General features: G+C 34.7%; 1 protein-coding gene across 3 annotated transcripts; it reads left to right on the top strand.

Moving 5' to 3' along the window:
* Positions 1-1,250: 1,250 nt before the first annotated feature.
* LOC140511557 (vomeronasal type-1 receptor 4-like) lies at positions 1,251-14,923 on the top strand. Of its 3 annotated transcripts, XM_072620684.1 has the most exons (5): positions 1,251-1,964; positions 3,489-3,559; positions 11,423-11,483; positions 13,077-13,185; positions 14,422-14,923. In XM_072620684.1, exons 1-3 carry the CDS (start codon positions 1,251-1,253, stop codon positions 11,433-11,435), a joined length of 798 nt encoding a protein of 265 aa, XP_072476785.1. In that variant the 3' UTR covers positions 11,436-11,483; positions 13,077-13,185; positions 14,422-14,923. The 3 variants fall into 3 exon arrangements, with proteins under 3 accessions (XP_072476785.1, XP_072476787.1, XP_072476786.1); XM_072620686.1 differs by lacking the exon at positions 3,489-3,559 and having other exon boundaries at positions 14,422-14,922; XM_072620685.1 differs by lacking the exons at positions 11,423-11,483; positions 13,077-13,185; positions 14,422-14,923 and adding an exon at positions 7,867-8,036.
* The last annotated feature ends 373 nt before the right edge of the window (positions 14,924-15,296 follow it).

Below are 15,296 nucleotides of genomic sequence, written 5' to 3'. Positions count from 1 at the left end.
TTTGGTCCAACAACAGAGTTTCCAGAGGTCTTGGTATTTCTTGACCCTTCCATTATAGTGTCATTAATAAAAAAGGGTTGAATGGCAGGGAACTGCTTGCTTTAAAGGAATTTCAGATGGCCTTTGAGATAAATAAAGTGCTTCACTTACTTAGTTGATATGGTAATAATTTATAAGTAGATTTCATAAGTAATGGGAAGAAATTCCCAACAATTAACAAAAGTTTTTCAAAGATACACTGGACCCTAGTTCCACCTATATTTACAAAAAATGACAACACCTTCCCTACAAGTAGTCATTCAACCTTTGAATACATGTCTCTAGTAAAAGCCAACTCATAACTTCTCAGGGCAGTGTAGTTAGTTCTTTGAACATTCTTAGGAGTTTTATCAATTCATCAAGTTCAAATGTATTTCTCTTCTATTTCAAATGATACTGCAGTTCTAACTTTAGGGACAAAACAGAAAAAAAAATACCTATGATGCATTTGTATTTTGCTCTTTTTCTAAGAGTCTCTAAAATGCTTGCTCATCTATCATCTGACTTAATACTGACTTTTTATAATTTGGTTTCCACATTGAAATATTGAGCAAGTGTAAAATGAAATGCAGACTGTCTGCAGTTTAGAGATCTTTTCGCACATCCCCTATCTACCTTACCTGAAAGCATCTCTTCCTAAGAATATACATTCCACTTCCCTTGAGACCATCCCACCATATTGTTTTCCTCTAAGCCCTTTATCTTCTCAGTCTTCAGTCTCTAGATAACCTCTCAAATATGAATGACTTCTTAAAAGGAGGCACACAGAGAGATTTGAATAAACAAACACATAGAGAAGAAAATATATATACATATACATACATACACGCATACATATATATACCATTATTTTAATATATATATATATATATATATATATATATATATATATATATATATATATATATATATATATATATTTAAATAATGTTTCTTAAAAGTCCAGTCATTTTACAGTGGAGGAGGATAAGAATACTGGTAGGACTAATCTCAAAAAAAATGATGGAATGAACAATATTTTGGAAGGAACAACATTCTAATATTGTTAAAAATCTATCTTCATAACAAACAAGGTTTACTGAAGGTCATCATATTGTTGAGGAGTGTATGGTATCCCATTTGAAACAATTGATTCAATCACAAAAATTTTTTTCTTTCATCCCAGGTCACATTACATTTGATTACTATTTTTCTCTCCAAAACGATAAGGAATGTATTCTTATGAGGATTTTCTCTGCATTATCTACATTCTTCAAATTACAGTTGGAGTTTTGGGGAATGGTTTATTCCTTAACCTGAATGGCTCTAATTTAATTGCAAGTCAAAAGACAAGACCCATTGCCTTGATTTTCATTAATTTGGCCTTTTCCAACATCTTGCTGATTTTCTTCAGGGGAGTGCCATGTGGAATCCAGGTTTGCACCCAGAAAGTTTTTCTGGGTGACACTGGTTGTAAAATCATAGTGTATCTGCAAAGAGTTTCCAGAGGTCTTTCCCTTTGTACTACCTGCTTCATGAGTTTCTTCCAAGCCATCACCATCACTTCCTGCAGCTCCAAATGGGCAGACCTCAAAACTAGAGCTCCAGAATATATTGTTCCATCTTGTGTCTTCATATGGGTCCTCAATCTGTTGGTAGATGTGATTGTGCCCCTGTATGTGACTGCTCCTAGGGACAACACAAACAGTACACTGAACAGGAATCTTGGCCATTGTTCTATAAACAAGAATGCTCTCACAACCTTGAAACTTGTGATCTGGAAATCACTTTATGACGCAGTGTTTGTGGGATTCATGGCCATTGCCAATGGTTACATGGTCTTTCGTTTGTACAGACACCACAGGCAAGTCCAACACCTTCATGATTGCAGCCTCAACCCTAGTGTCTCCCCGAAGACCAGAGCCACCAAAATCATCGTGTTTCTTGTGAGCATCTTTGTATTCTTTTATTCAGTCAGTTCCATCTTTATTATTGTAATGGAAAATTCAAAAGATACAAAGCAGTGGATGATAGACATCTCCGTTTTTTTCACCTTGTGTTACCCAACCATTTGTCCTTTTGTTTTAATCAGTGGTGACTCCAAGATACTGAGTTGTTGTGATGCTCTCAAAAGAACAAAATATTTTACTCAAATCAATTAATTTCTCAGAGCAAATATGTAAAACGAGAGAGCCATGGAAGGATCAGGAAAAAAAAAAACAAAAAATCTTCTTAAATCTCACTTTGTTCAAAATTCTTATTCTTAAAATGGAAATGTTTGAGCAAAGAACTAAGTTGTTACACATTAAAAATGTTACTTTGATTTCTAAATGATATGATCTTTTATGTGTAGACCATTCTGTCTAGAACAACAATATGGAAGACATGAGAAAAGGGGAGTGTTCATTGGTAATTTTTGGTAACAGTGTGTTCTTGTCTTTCATAGAAGGAAGATACAATAAGGGCTTCCAAATTCATAACCTTCATATTTCAGTTGAAAGAACCAATGAGTAACCCACTGAGTATCTAAGAGGTTTACCATGTTGGTTTTCCTTATGTGAAAGAGCACACAGCTATTCACTCTGGCTTGCTGCTATTTCTTCTCTCGATCACAATGATAATCACTTATTTTCCTTGTATTTGTATCTCAAAATATTTTAAATGTGTTACCTACATCACCAAACATATCCCGTTCTAACCATATTTGTTAAAAGAAATAATGGTAGATGGAGTTTGCTAAAGGAGAGAGAGAGAGAGAGAGAGAGAGAGAGAGAGAGAGAGAGAGAGAGAGAGAGAGAGAGAGAGAGAGAGAGAGAGAGAGAGAGAAAGGAAACAAGACAGACAGACAGAGGGAGATTGAGAGATGAATGAGAAGAATTCACCCATACAGCGATGAGGAATAGCAGAATGAATAATGACAATAAAAAATAATACTCTGAAGACATAAGAACTAGGTTCAATGAATTCTATAGACAATCATAACTCTAGAATACTGATGAAGAAGTTGGTCGCCTCTTGCCAATAAGGTAACCTACTATCCCTATAGAATAAACCACATATCTTTGCAGAAGATTAATATGTAAAGTTATTTTCTTTTACTACATATTGATTAAAAATGAGATATTTTACGTAAAGAGGTAAGGTTGAGATGTGAGTGTGAAACAGCATGACTAATGGTACTAACGTCACCAAAAAAATGAAAAAAATGACAGTAAATTAAAATTTAGTAAAATTTTTTAGTAAAAAAAAAACAACAACTGGATACAAGAAATAAGTATGTTGCATGAATACCACATACAAGCAAAGAATTCCCCCACCTTCAGACTGTACAGAAAGAACAAGAAAAATTCTAAGTTTGGTTTCCTCGTGATGCTGTCATTTATTCTACTTGTTTCTTCCCTCCCCATCAGTGAATCATTCATTTTTGTTTTGCTTTGTTTCTTTTGTTTATGTTTTTATAATTTTTAAAGAAAAAAATGAGAAAAGAAGAAAAAATCACCGTGTATAAAGCAGACCATAAGAGAGAATTCAATGTAGAACAGTAAGTTTTCATTTCTAGAAAATATATGTAGTAAATGGTGCACATTGCATTTTCAAAGCTACCAAGCTTTTCTTTGTTTCCTTGTTGCTTTTCCCTCTTCTTTGCTGTATATTTTTTACTTTATTTTTCCTTTCACTCCCTTCTCCTTAAACCCTAAAGACAGAGGTATGCATATATACACACATATATACATGCACACACATACATAGTTATTCATATATACACTCATATACATGTATGTGAGATGGTGCTTCACTTATTTTTACTTGTCATCTGTTTCTCTGAAAGTGGATTGACTCTTCTTTCATAGGTCAAAATCTTTCCATACCTTTATATCCTAAATCAAACAGCTCATCATATCTTATACCACAACAGTATTCCAATCCAATCATATCCTACCTAAGAGAATTTTCCCCCTCACTTTCCTGCATTTCCCCCTATTCTTGGCTACAAAGACTTTACATATACAAGAAGAATTTACTTCAGAATAATTGAATTGATCTTTTTACAATTAAATAATATTCTCCTTTGTAATATTGTTTAAGGTCTGATACTGATGAGTCTACTTCCTTTCTATCTTTTTTTTTCCTGGTTACTTTGAAGGTTCTGATCTTTTGCTCTTCTAAGTGAACATCGTATTATCATTTCAAACTCAATAAAGCAATATTTTAGTAATTTAGTGGGGATAACATTGAATAAATGAAGTGAAATTGTAATTTTTAGAAATCATATTGGCTTTACCAGGAATATGTAATATTTCAATTATCTAGATATGTTTATTTGTATAAAAATTGTTTTATGTTGATATGTATATATTTCCCATGACTGTTTTGGCAGGCATACACTCAGGTATTTTATACTGGATAAGAATTTTAAATACTTGAAACAGCAAGCACCCCAGCATACAAAGGAGGTTCTAGGGCACACGTTCTTAAATCTGCTTTTTTAAAAGGAAAGCAACTTTTGACGGGTCAATAATCTATTTTAATTGTATTCATCAGCAGAAAAAATACAAGCATAGCAATTAAGACTAACAGACAGGGCTTCTAACTGTCTGACCACAAGCAATACATACATAACAGATCAACAGATAGATCGAACTATTCATTATATACATACATAGACACTAGAGAGGGAAGCACTAACATCTGGGTTTTCAAAACCAGGGCGCTCTTTTACAGTTACCCAGAGTCTCATCTGGCACAGGAACCTTCTTCCAAAGAGTAAGCCCTAAAGTAAATCCTCACCTCAGAGTACATATACACTGTGCAGTGCCCAAGGGCATTAACCCTCATGATTCAGTGCCTCATTAGAAATTTAAAAAAGTGGTGGAGCTGTGAGCTGATCCAACCATTCTGGACAGTAATTTGGAACTATGACCAAAAGGCGATGAAAATATGCATTCCCTTTGACCCAGCAATATTGATCCTAGTGTTGTATCCCAAAGAGATCAAAAAAATGGGAAAAGCATTCACAAGTACAAAAATATTTATAGCAGCTCTTTTTGTGGTGGCCATGAACTGAAAATTGAGCAAATACTCAAATTGGGAAATGGCTAAACAAGTTGTGGTATATGAATATAACTGAATACTATTGTGCTATAAGAAATGACGAACAGGTGGACTACAGAAATACCTGGAAAAACCTATCCTAACTGAAGCTGAGTGAAATGAGAAGAACCAGCAGAACATTGTACACATTAACGGCCACAGGGTGCAAGGACCGTTTCTGATAGATTAGCCCTTCACAGCAATGCAAGGACCTAAAACATTCCCAAAAGACTCTTGATGCCAAATACCATCCACATCCAGACAAAGAACTATGGAACTGGAATGCAGAATGAAGCATACTATTTTCTCTTTTGTTATGTTCTGTTTTCATTTTGGTTTTTCTCATGATTACTTCCATTCATTTTAATTCTTCTATGAAACATGACTAATGTGAAAATGCGTTTCATAAGAATGTATGTATAGAAGCCAAGCATGCCATCTTGGGGATGGAGTGGGGAAGAAGTGGGAGAGAATTGAAAACATATGAAAGTGATGGTTGAAAACTGAAAACAAATAAATTAACAAAAAGAAAAGTTAACCAAAGATATCTGAGGCCTATTAATGGGTGGAGAAGATCTTTAACACTAATTAACATTATAATGCTGAAAATAATATTGAATAATACTACCAACTGGAGTATTTCTTTATTTTTCACTTTTGATTAAATCTATTTTAACTTAAACTTTGAGATTGTGATTTCAATCCTTACTTACTTTTCTACTTAATAATTTCTAATCCTGTCTTTTATTTTATCTTTGTGTGTATCTCTCATTTTGTAATGTTTCCTGAAAACAACATACTGTTGAATTCATATTTTTAATCAGTTATTCTTTTCTGTTTTATTGGCAAATTTGAACCATTCACATTCTATATTACACTATTATTCATTTTTCTCCTTATTTTTCTTCATTATCTTTCTTGTACTACTGACCCAATCTCTCCTCATTCTTCTACTTTACTTCTATCCACTGCCTTGCCCTGGTATTCCTTAACCTATTCCCCCACACCTTTAATCCTTTACTTCTGAGAGTAAAGATCTAGCATTACTCACCTTGTTCCTTTCTAGCTTCTATATTAATTTTTACTTTTATGCCTCATTTGCATAAGATAGTTTCTCCATTTTTTCTCTCCCTTCAGTTCTTTTTTAAATTTACAATCACCCCACCATATTCAGCTCAGTTCAAACTTTTGTTTCAACCTAACCAAATAATGATGACAATCATAAATATTGCTAACATTTTCATATATATATATGTATATATATATATATATATACATATATATATACACATATATTTGAGGTAAATAATTTGAGACCTTATTGAGTGCCTTAGAATTAGTCTTTAATATTTACTTTATATTTCTCCTGCATGTTACATGTTGCATTTTCCTTAAGTTCTGTTCTTTTTGTTCCCAATATTTGAAAGTCTTTCAGATCATTAAATTTCCATTTTTTTTCTTCTTCATTTAGGCTTATACTTAACTTTGTTGGGCAAGTTACACTTGGAGCTAATCCCAGCTCTTTTGCTCTACAAAACATACTATTGTAAGAGCTACAGCCCTTCAACATGGTCGATCTTATGCAATCCTTATAGTAACACCACGACATTTAAATTATTTTTTCCTCATTGTTTCCAATATTTTTCCTTAACCTGAGAACTGTGAAACTTGGCTATGATGCTGTTATGTGTTCTTTTTCAGGTGCTGATCAGTGATTGTCTATTTGTAGTTTTGTTTTGCTTTCTTGTTCTAAAATGGAATGCATCTCTCATCGTGGTTCCTTTGGAATTGTCTCAGGTCTTTGTCTTGATCAGAGGTGCTGTCTTTCAGAGATGAACATCATCAATATATTACGGCTTCTATATATAAGATTTTCCTGGTTCTCTTTATTGCACGTAGGGTGAAAAATTACTGATTGTCATTTCTTAGAGTAAAATAGTATCCCATCACAATCATATGCCATAACTTATTCTGTAATTCAGTGGAAGGACATTCATTTAGTTTCCAGTTTTTTGCCACCATAAACAGAGACACTATTAATATAAACATATTTTTAAATAGGTCCTTTTCCTTTTATGTCTTTTGGATATAGAACTGGTAGTGGTACTGCCGAATCAAGGGTTTATGTAGCTTTATAGCTTTTTGGGTATAGTTCCAAATTGTTCTCCAGAATGTTTGGAGCACTTTACAACTCTACCAACAGTGTATTAGTGTCCTAATTTTTCTACATACCCTCCACTGTTTCACATTTATTTTTTTCTGTCAAGTTAGTCAATCTGAGTGGCATGAGATAGTATCCTAGTTCCCACTTTCCTGGTTTCCTCCTAATTTTGGCAGCATTGGTATTTTTTCTGTAAAATCTTTTTAATTTCATGTAAACTATACACATACACACACACATATCCAACCTCACTTAATTCTAGCGTTTTTCCTATTTTAGTAATTTCTTATTTCCCCTATTTAAAGCTTGCTTTGAATTTATCTGATTGCCTGTTCTCCACTTAACTCTCTTAAGTGAGGTCTTCTTGAACGTGGACAGTGTTTCTCCTCTTTCGGTGTCAAAAGTGCTTAGAGAGAGGAGATGGAAAAAAGGAAATGAGAAAAGGAAGACACACAGAGAGACATAGAGACAGAAACAGAGAGGAAGGTGTCAATAAGGCTATTTTGATACTATCTCTTCTAACACAGCTCTTAGGTTTTTGGTTTATTTGTTTCTAATCATTTTTCTTTTTCTTTTCATTAATTGATCCTGAGAAGATCAACATGATGGCTGTAACAAGGAAGAGTCCACAAGCCAGGGACGGTATCCCAGTACCTAAAGTCATGAAACTTTAACTCTGAACATATTTATCTACACATAATAAAAGCAGTAAATTCATGACTTCATTGCAAAAATAAAGCACTACATACATATTAGTAAGAACAAATTCAGTTTTTTGTTTTTTTTTTTTGTCACAAAAGCCTTCAGAAGCTCTAGACTAAGGAAGGGGTATCCTCACATATCAGTGCTCAGAGATTACTATCTCCTTTTCTCCAAAAGCCTTCAAAGCCCTTCATTTCTTCTTTCGTGTTATCAGGCAGCGGAAAAAAATTCTCTCCCAAATGTCCATTTACTCCTTCAGAGATTCTAGTTAGTCGCCTTATTTGCTGTTGCCTATTTTTCACCTGAGACAAAGAGTTGTTTCTTCTTCAGACAAATCCCAGATTCCTTCAATTGACATTATTTTGTACATGACATGTTAATTACAGCCCTTGGGGGACATGAGCTCAGTAAAGGCTATCCCTATAAATGCAATCCTGGCCATTACCAAGATCGCATGTATACACACACATGCATGCACACATACATACATGTTCACACACTTACACTGAACTCCAGCCCATGCTTTGGCAGCACAGCTCAAATTGGTGAGTAACTTTATATGCTGGCCATGGATATAAGGATTCCTAGAAATATTTTTCTTGGAGAATAGAATAATTTCTCTCAGTTCTTGGGGTAGAGAAGGGACCTTGTAGATGATAACTCAAGTAGATATTATTCTGTCCTTAAAACGCAGCGATTTATTTTTATGGGTACTAGTCTAGCATTTCTGCCTCTGTTCCCTCCCTATTGTGGTGCCCAATTAGTCTAAAGGAGTACTGCAGCATGTACATGCAGATGTAGCTGCAGCATTTAGAAAGTTATGATTCAGAGGCTTGGAGATTCTGCACTTGAAACAATCCTGGGAGAAAACGGGGTCCTGATTATTATCTTTCTGATGAGATCAGTGATGGGATTTGCAAATACTGAATCTCAGCTCAAGCCAAGGAGTAGCAGAGGGCTCTTATCACTTATTCAGGCTCAATGTGTGAGAAACCTGACTGTGTGCTGTCCAACAACATGACTGTGCCAGTTCAGAGTTCTGCTTGACTTTTTGCCTTGGCAAATCACTATGGACCTTCGAGCCCTGGCTACTTCTGTCACTGGCTTCAGGCCCTGCAGCTTGAGCCTGTCTCCTCCTCACTCACTCCTCCTCATTGCAGGGTCTGACAGAATGTAGATTACAGGCTGAGAGATCCTGTGGGGATTATTAAAGCAGATACTCCACAGACTAATCTCTCTACCTGTGCGGTCATGCAAACTCAGAGAATCAGAGCACAGAAGAAGTCAGAGCACTTGATGTAAAGCTATCATTTTGTAGGTGAGAGAACTGAGGCCAGAGAAAGTTAATTTTTCAGTGTCACACAAAGTCTTGGTTGATGGGGACTGTATTTGAATCCAGGTGCTCTCTGACTCCCATTGCAGCCCTAGATCAACTGCCTTATTTTGCTTCTAGGGTGGTTTTCTATGCCTCTTGAGTATCAGTGTAGCTTACATTGCGAAACTGGAGTTCATTCTCAGTAAAGACTCTTCATTCCTGTCTCCTTCATCCTTTCTTTTAGCTTTTTCTTTATTTTCTTCCAAGATCTTCATTCCTCCCCACCTTATAGTTATGATTAAACTAAGATTTTGTGACTTGCTACAATTTAGAAAATATTTTTAATAAGTTGAGAAAAGCCAGCTTTCTACTTTATACTTGAGATTCCATTGATGTCTTTGAATCATGGGGAAATGGGAAAGGAACACAAACTAGAAGCATAGTACATGGATTCAGAATCAGACTCTGCTGCTTCCCCTGCACTGCCTTGAAGAGATCAAGTCATTTTTTGTAGGTGTCTGATTTCAGATTTTAACAGTAATAATAGTAACATTATTGATAAAGAGGCCATTAATCCGATTACAGATTAAAAATCCTTTCAGATATAGTTTAATATGGAAGCAATTACTTGGCAGAGGCAGGACTGCCCAGATTCTTTGGAGAATAGCCTGATACTCAGCAGTTCATATTAGCTAACAATCCTCTAATGCAAAGTGATGGATCGGGACATATGTAGCTTGGGAGGAGCTGACATAAAACTGTGCAAGGGAAGCACATAAGTGTTTTTGCAGCATTCAATTAAACACTGATGCTGCATTCAACTAGACACCCTTTGTGGGAAAGGGAAAAAATCACTTCAGTGAGAGAACTGTCTACTTTAGAATGTTAGAACGGTCTTTTCCACTGTATTTAAAAATTGTAGCAGGCTTTGGAGCAGTCCCTGCCATCTCTTCAAAGCCTGGAACCTAGGAAACTGGGTTACAACATATTGAGGCCAACAATGCTTTCTTAGTTCTCTTTATTTGGTCACTATTCCATTCATTTATATGAAGCAAACTTCACGTTCAAAGGGCTATAGGAAATACTGAAATAATCTGCTGGATGGGTTTTAAGGGGAAAAGGGCCTCAGGAATTTATTTCACAGAAATGGATCATACATCTCATATGACAAGGAAGTCTTATGATGTAGAGAGTGCTATTCTGATGTAAAGTAGGATTTGAAATTTGTCCTTCCTTGTGGAATTCCCCCTCTTCTCTCCACTTGTACAAGCCATTTTTCTTTACTGATTCCTAGATTCTATGACTTTGAAGGAATATATTTAAATATTATCTTATTATTATAAGCATATCATCCTAGTTCAATAATCAATTGGCCATGAGTCCTAACCATAATAAATACCATTAATTTGAAATAAAACATAATTTATTGTTTGTCATTATTTATTGTTATTTAAAAATAATGTTCATCTGAAATAAAAATATCCATGATGATAACATGATTTTTTTTCAGCTGTCTCACTCTCCTTTTCACCCTCTCTGTCTTAACATCTACCACTACACTATGTGAATCAATACATAAGAGTACTGGATCTATTGTCAGGAGACTTAAATGCTAATCCAGTCTCCAACATCTCTCTGAATTTCCTCATTTGTATAAAGGGAACGACAGTTCATCTACTTCCTAAATATGTTCTGTACGCACAAATTGTGAGACACTTAATAATTGCTTATTAAATGTTTCCTTTCCTCCTCCTCTCCTTCTTTCCTTTGTTCCCTCCACCAACCTTTTTTACTGTTTTCTTCCAATATTCTTTTTGCCACAAGTAAATGTACATTATATATAAACATACTTATAGGGATATATGCTAATCATTGATGCATTGTGGATGTAAGCATACACATAAATGTGTGTATACACATATATCCATATATGTACACACACAAGACAAGGTATGCCTACTATTTGTATAAGGGCTGACGATAAAGGTTTTTCTCATTACTTTAGTAGACTACAGTTCGTATTCTGGGCAGAAATGATGCTGCCTTTCTGGTTGATTGTCCTCTGTCTGAAACAAAGTCATTCTATTCTTACTTATGTTGTCTGCTATTCTCAAAGTATTTCTTTTTTTGAGTAGTTCTCTGTTCTGACTTGGATGAAACCTGGGCCTCCATATTGAAGAACTACTGTATTAAGAGGTAAACAACTTTCTAAAAACATATAATCTTCTTATATGTAGTTGATGGCAAGTTTTAGCAACTTTCTCTATATCCACAAAAGGAATATATTTGTAAATCACACTTTCGCTGTATTTCATATTGCCATTTATTTGAGAAAATGCAAGTTTAACTTCTTTTAGCTGATTATCCATATCCCAAGTCAGTCATTTTGTTTTATAACTAGTTCAGTCTGCAGGCCAAAGATTATTTCTCTATAACTATCACTTAGATATCAGCTTCCTCAGAACCAAGAGTTAATTCTCCTGTCAAGTGTCCTGGATAGATTTATCTTCACCTGGACCACTTTTGCAACAGATGAAAAAGATCTGTTTTTGAATTTACCTTGATGTTGAAATGGTATTGGTTGTGATTTGCGTAGAGCTATGGTCATTCTTAGTATTTTCAGGGATTTAAGACCACCTACATAACAAATTTTCCTTTCTGCATAGTGATGCCTAGAAATTAAGTCACTCCCACATGAAATCTGCATGTACATACATCGCACATTTGTTGATATAGGCCACAATGATAACAGAATATAATTCTGGTCTTTTGTCCTTTGTTGGTAATGATTTTGCAGAAAAGTTTTTTGATATCTCACCCCTTGAATCTTTCATATTTACTCAGTAAATTGATTTTTATTTATACTTCCATGTGGCAATATTGATTCTGTGGTCTTTGCGCTTTAGATCTCAATCTGAAAGTTGATGGAGACTGGTAGAATTACTCATCAACTATACTCTCATCTCTATGTTTAGGATCAAGTTATTTCAACATTTTTAAGACTAAATAGTCTCTCTTTTTTTTAACAAGCTTTCAACCTTTGGTGGGAGTAGTTTCTTTAGTCAAATGTTCTCAGAAAATACAAACTCACTAGGATCTTCTTTGTAGTCAACTATAGTCTTAGGAAAGGATTCATAGTTCTGTAACATAACCCTACTGACAATAATTACATTCAACAGTTATTAAATTTGTTTTATTATGTGGATTGCTGTGACTTCTCTTCAAGGTCTAAACATCTAATCAAACTTGTTCAATGAAGAATTTTACTAAGCTTGTCATCTTTTCTTCCTCATATACAGCAAAATTCATTTGTAAGAAATTCAGGGACTATTTCATTTTGTTGCATGAACTTTCTGTTTGTAAAGCATTAGTTTTATACTCTGGAGAGACTCCTAAAGACAGTAGGTATATATCAGATTCCACTTCAGAATATATGTTGTCAGTCTTTTTTTAACAGTAACAAAAAATGCATTTACCAAGCCTAAAATGCTAAACATATAAATAAACATGCACATATAAAATAATCAGGAATAGATATGTAATAAATGTGCATAACCTAAAGTTGTAAAACATGGATTTAAATTCTATTGAATTTAATAGATCTTGAACAGCAGTGTCATGTGTTTTATCACTGTAATTCTTTAAATCAGATCACATTGAGAAGTGGAGAATATTTTAGAGGGAAATATAAAACAAAAATCCAATATATATATATATATATTTATATATTTATATTTAGCAGGAAGGTAGTGATGATAATAAATCTGGATAACTCTTGGCACTCATCAGGTATTGAAAAGAACCTCAAATGGACTGAAAGCAAAAGGACAGATACTAATCTCCATTATGTGAAGTAAAACTCGAAAAAGATATGTGAAGAATGCAAAATCTGAGCAAGGTAATGACAAAATGGTGTGTGTGTGTGTGTGTGTGTGTGTGTGTGTGTGTATGAAACATTGATTTGTCATATTTTTAATAAGTCACTAAAGTTTAATGACAATGTCTCTTTGAGACATATTATAGATTTCAAAACTCTGTTGACTTGAAAGTAGGTTGAATTAAAAGATGTTCAAAGTTAAAGTCATCCAACGGCTGACTACAGGGAAAAAACAAACAAATGCTTTCCTAGTAAAGAGTATTAGCAGAAAAGGCTAGGATCCTCAGCAAGGGTAGAAAGTTCTCAAATGTTCTTGATTCGATGTGGGTTGAATATTATCCTCCACAAGAGTATATCACCAAAAATTAAGAACTCTAACTCTTTAGCACTATGGAGAACTGAGTACAGCTACATTAAATGGAAATAGGGCACCAAGTATGACAGGGAAAAAAGGGACATAAAAAGAAGCACAGGAATTTGGCTCTTCACCGTTAAGGAGCATAAAATATAGTTAGCAAAGGAAGAAAGAAAGGTGTTATGAAATAAACATGGAAATTTACATTGTGGTCAAAGAATAAAACTTTAACTCCTTTATCTTTATGATTCTAAAAAAAATTGATGGGCAATGGAAAAGGTTCATTTGCCTAATTTTTATTACTTTGGCCATTTCCAACATCTTGATGATTCTCTTCAGGGGATTGCCATGCACAAACCAGGCTTGCATCCACAAAGTTTTCCTGGATGACATTGGTTTTAAAATCAGAGGATATATGCAAAATTTTTCCAGGTGTCTTTCCCCTTGTAGTACCTGCCTCATGAACTTCTTCCAAGTCATCACCATCTTCCTGCAGCTCCAAATCAACAGACCTCAAAACTAGAGCCTCACAATATATTGTTCCATCCTGTGTGTTCATATGGGTACTCAATCTATCAATAGATGTGATTGTGCCCCTCTATGTGACTGGTTCTGGGAACAGCATTTTTGGCTAAAATGAAGAGTTCATTAGCTGTAGACCATATCATAGCAATATAATGGGCCAACTTAGAAATATATTAAGATTCAGAAGAACAGCTGTGAGTAACCAGTGACCCACGTCAGGAGTCAATAGTCAAAGTTCAAGTATTTGATGAGAGTCAGAAGGGGCCGGTGAATCAACACTTCATGATAAGTGAAGAGAGGGTTGTGAATGTTGACTGTAAAGGAATTGCTGATTTTTTTATTGACAAACTTTCCTCATTTCACATTTGTTTCTACAGAAATGAATGAAATGTGGGCAATACCACAATTGTGCTCCTTTTGGAATACGCACATGCTTCTGCTGCAATGTTTCTAAGTGATTAGTCAATGTCAGTAATGCTGACATTGCTCCATTTGGAACATTAATTCCTCTAGTCAATGTTTCTCCATAATCGTGGATGTGCCCATATTGGAGGCTTCCATCCTTGAAGAGAAAGGACACAAGAGATCACTATAAAAACAGCCTACATCTGAAACCAGTAGTCTTTGTTTCTCATCTCAACATTGCAAGAGAATGCCATAAGTCCTTAAATAGGGACTACAGAAACTAAAAATAGTGGCTGCTCACCTTTGATACCTAGGTCAAAACAAGTCAATGTCAACCAACATCTTTGGGCACAATGACCTTGATATTTCCTGACCCTTCCATCACAGTTACATCAATAAACAAGGGAAGAATGAGAGGGAATTGGTTGTCATAAAGTATTTCAGATGGTCTTTAAGATACATAAGGTACTTGTCTTAATTAATTGATCTGATAATCATTTTAAAGGTAGGTTTCATAAGTAATGGGAAGGAAATTCAAGATCTAAGAAAAGTTTTCCTAAAACATAAGGGAACTCTCATCCAACCCATATTGTAAAAAAAAGAAATCTTGGGTAAATCTTCCTTATGAGTAGTCGTTCCACCTTTACATACATGTCTCTAGTTAAAGAGAACTCACCATCTCTCAGTACAACCTAGTTCATTCCTTGAAAATTCTCTGGAGTTTAAATCAATTCATCAAGCTCAAATATGCTTTTCTTCTATGTCAAATAATGCTGCTGTTCTGACTTTGGGGACAAAACAGAAAAAAAATTAAACCTATGAGGTATTCACATTTGACTCTTTTCTG

Source organism: Notamacropus eugenii, chromosome 6 (assembly GCF_028372415.1).
Source record: "Notamacropus eugenii isolate mMacEug1 chromosome 6, mMacEug1.pri_v2, whole genome shotgun sequence".
NCBI lineage: Eukaryota > Metazoa > Chordata > Mammalia > Diprotodontia > Macropodidae > Notamacropus > Notamacropus eugenii.
Note: the sequence above shows the minus strand (reverse complement) of the source record. Positions and strands in the feature narration are given on the sequence as shown.

Excerpts from the sequence above, each read along its gene's own strand:
- LOC140511557 (XM_072620684.1), top strand. The coding sequence starts at position 1,251 with ATGTATTCTTATGAGGATTTTCTCTGCATTATCTACATTCTTCAAATT. Across the intron at positions 1,965-3,488 it reads CCAAAATCATCGTGTTTCTT|AAAAAAATGAGAAAAGAAGA; the intron begins GTGAGCATCTTT and ends TAATTTTTAAAG.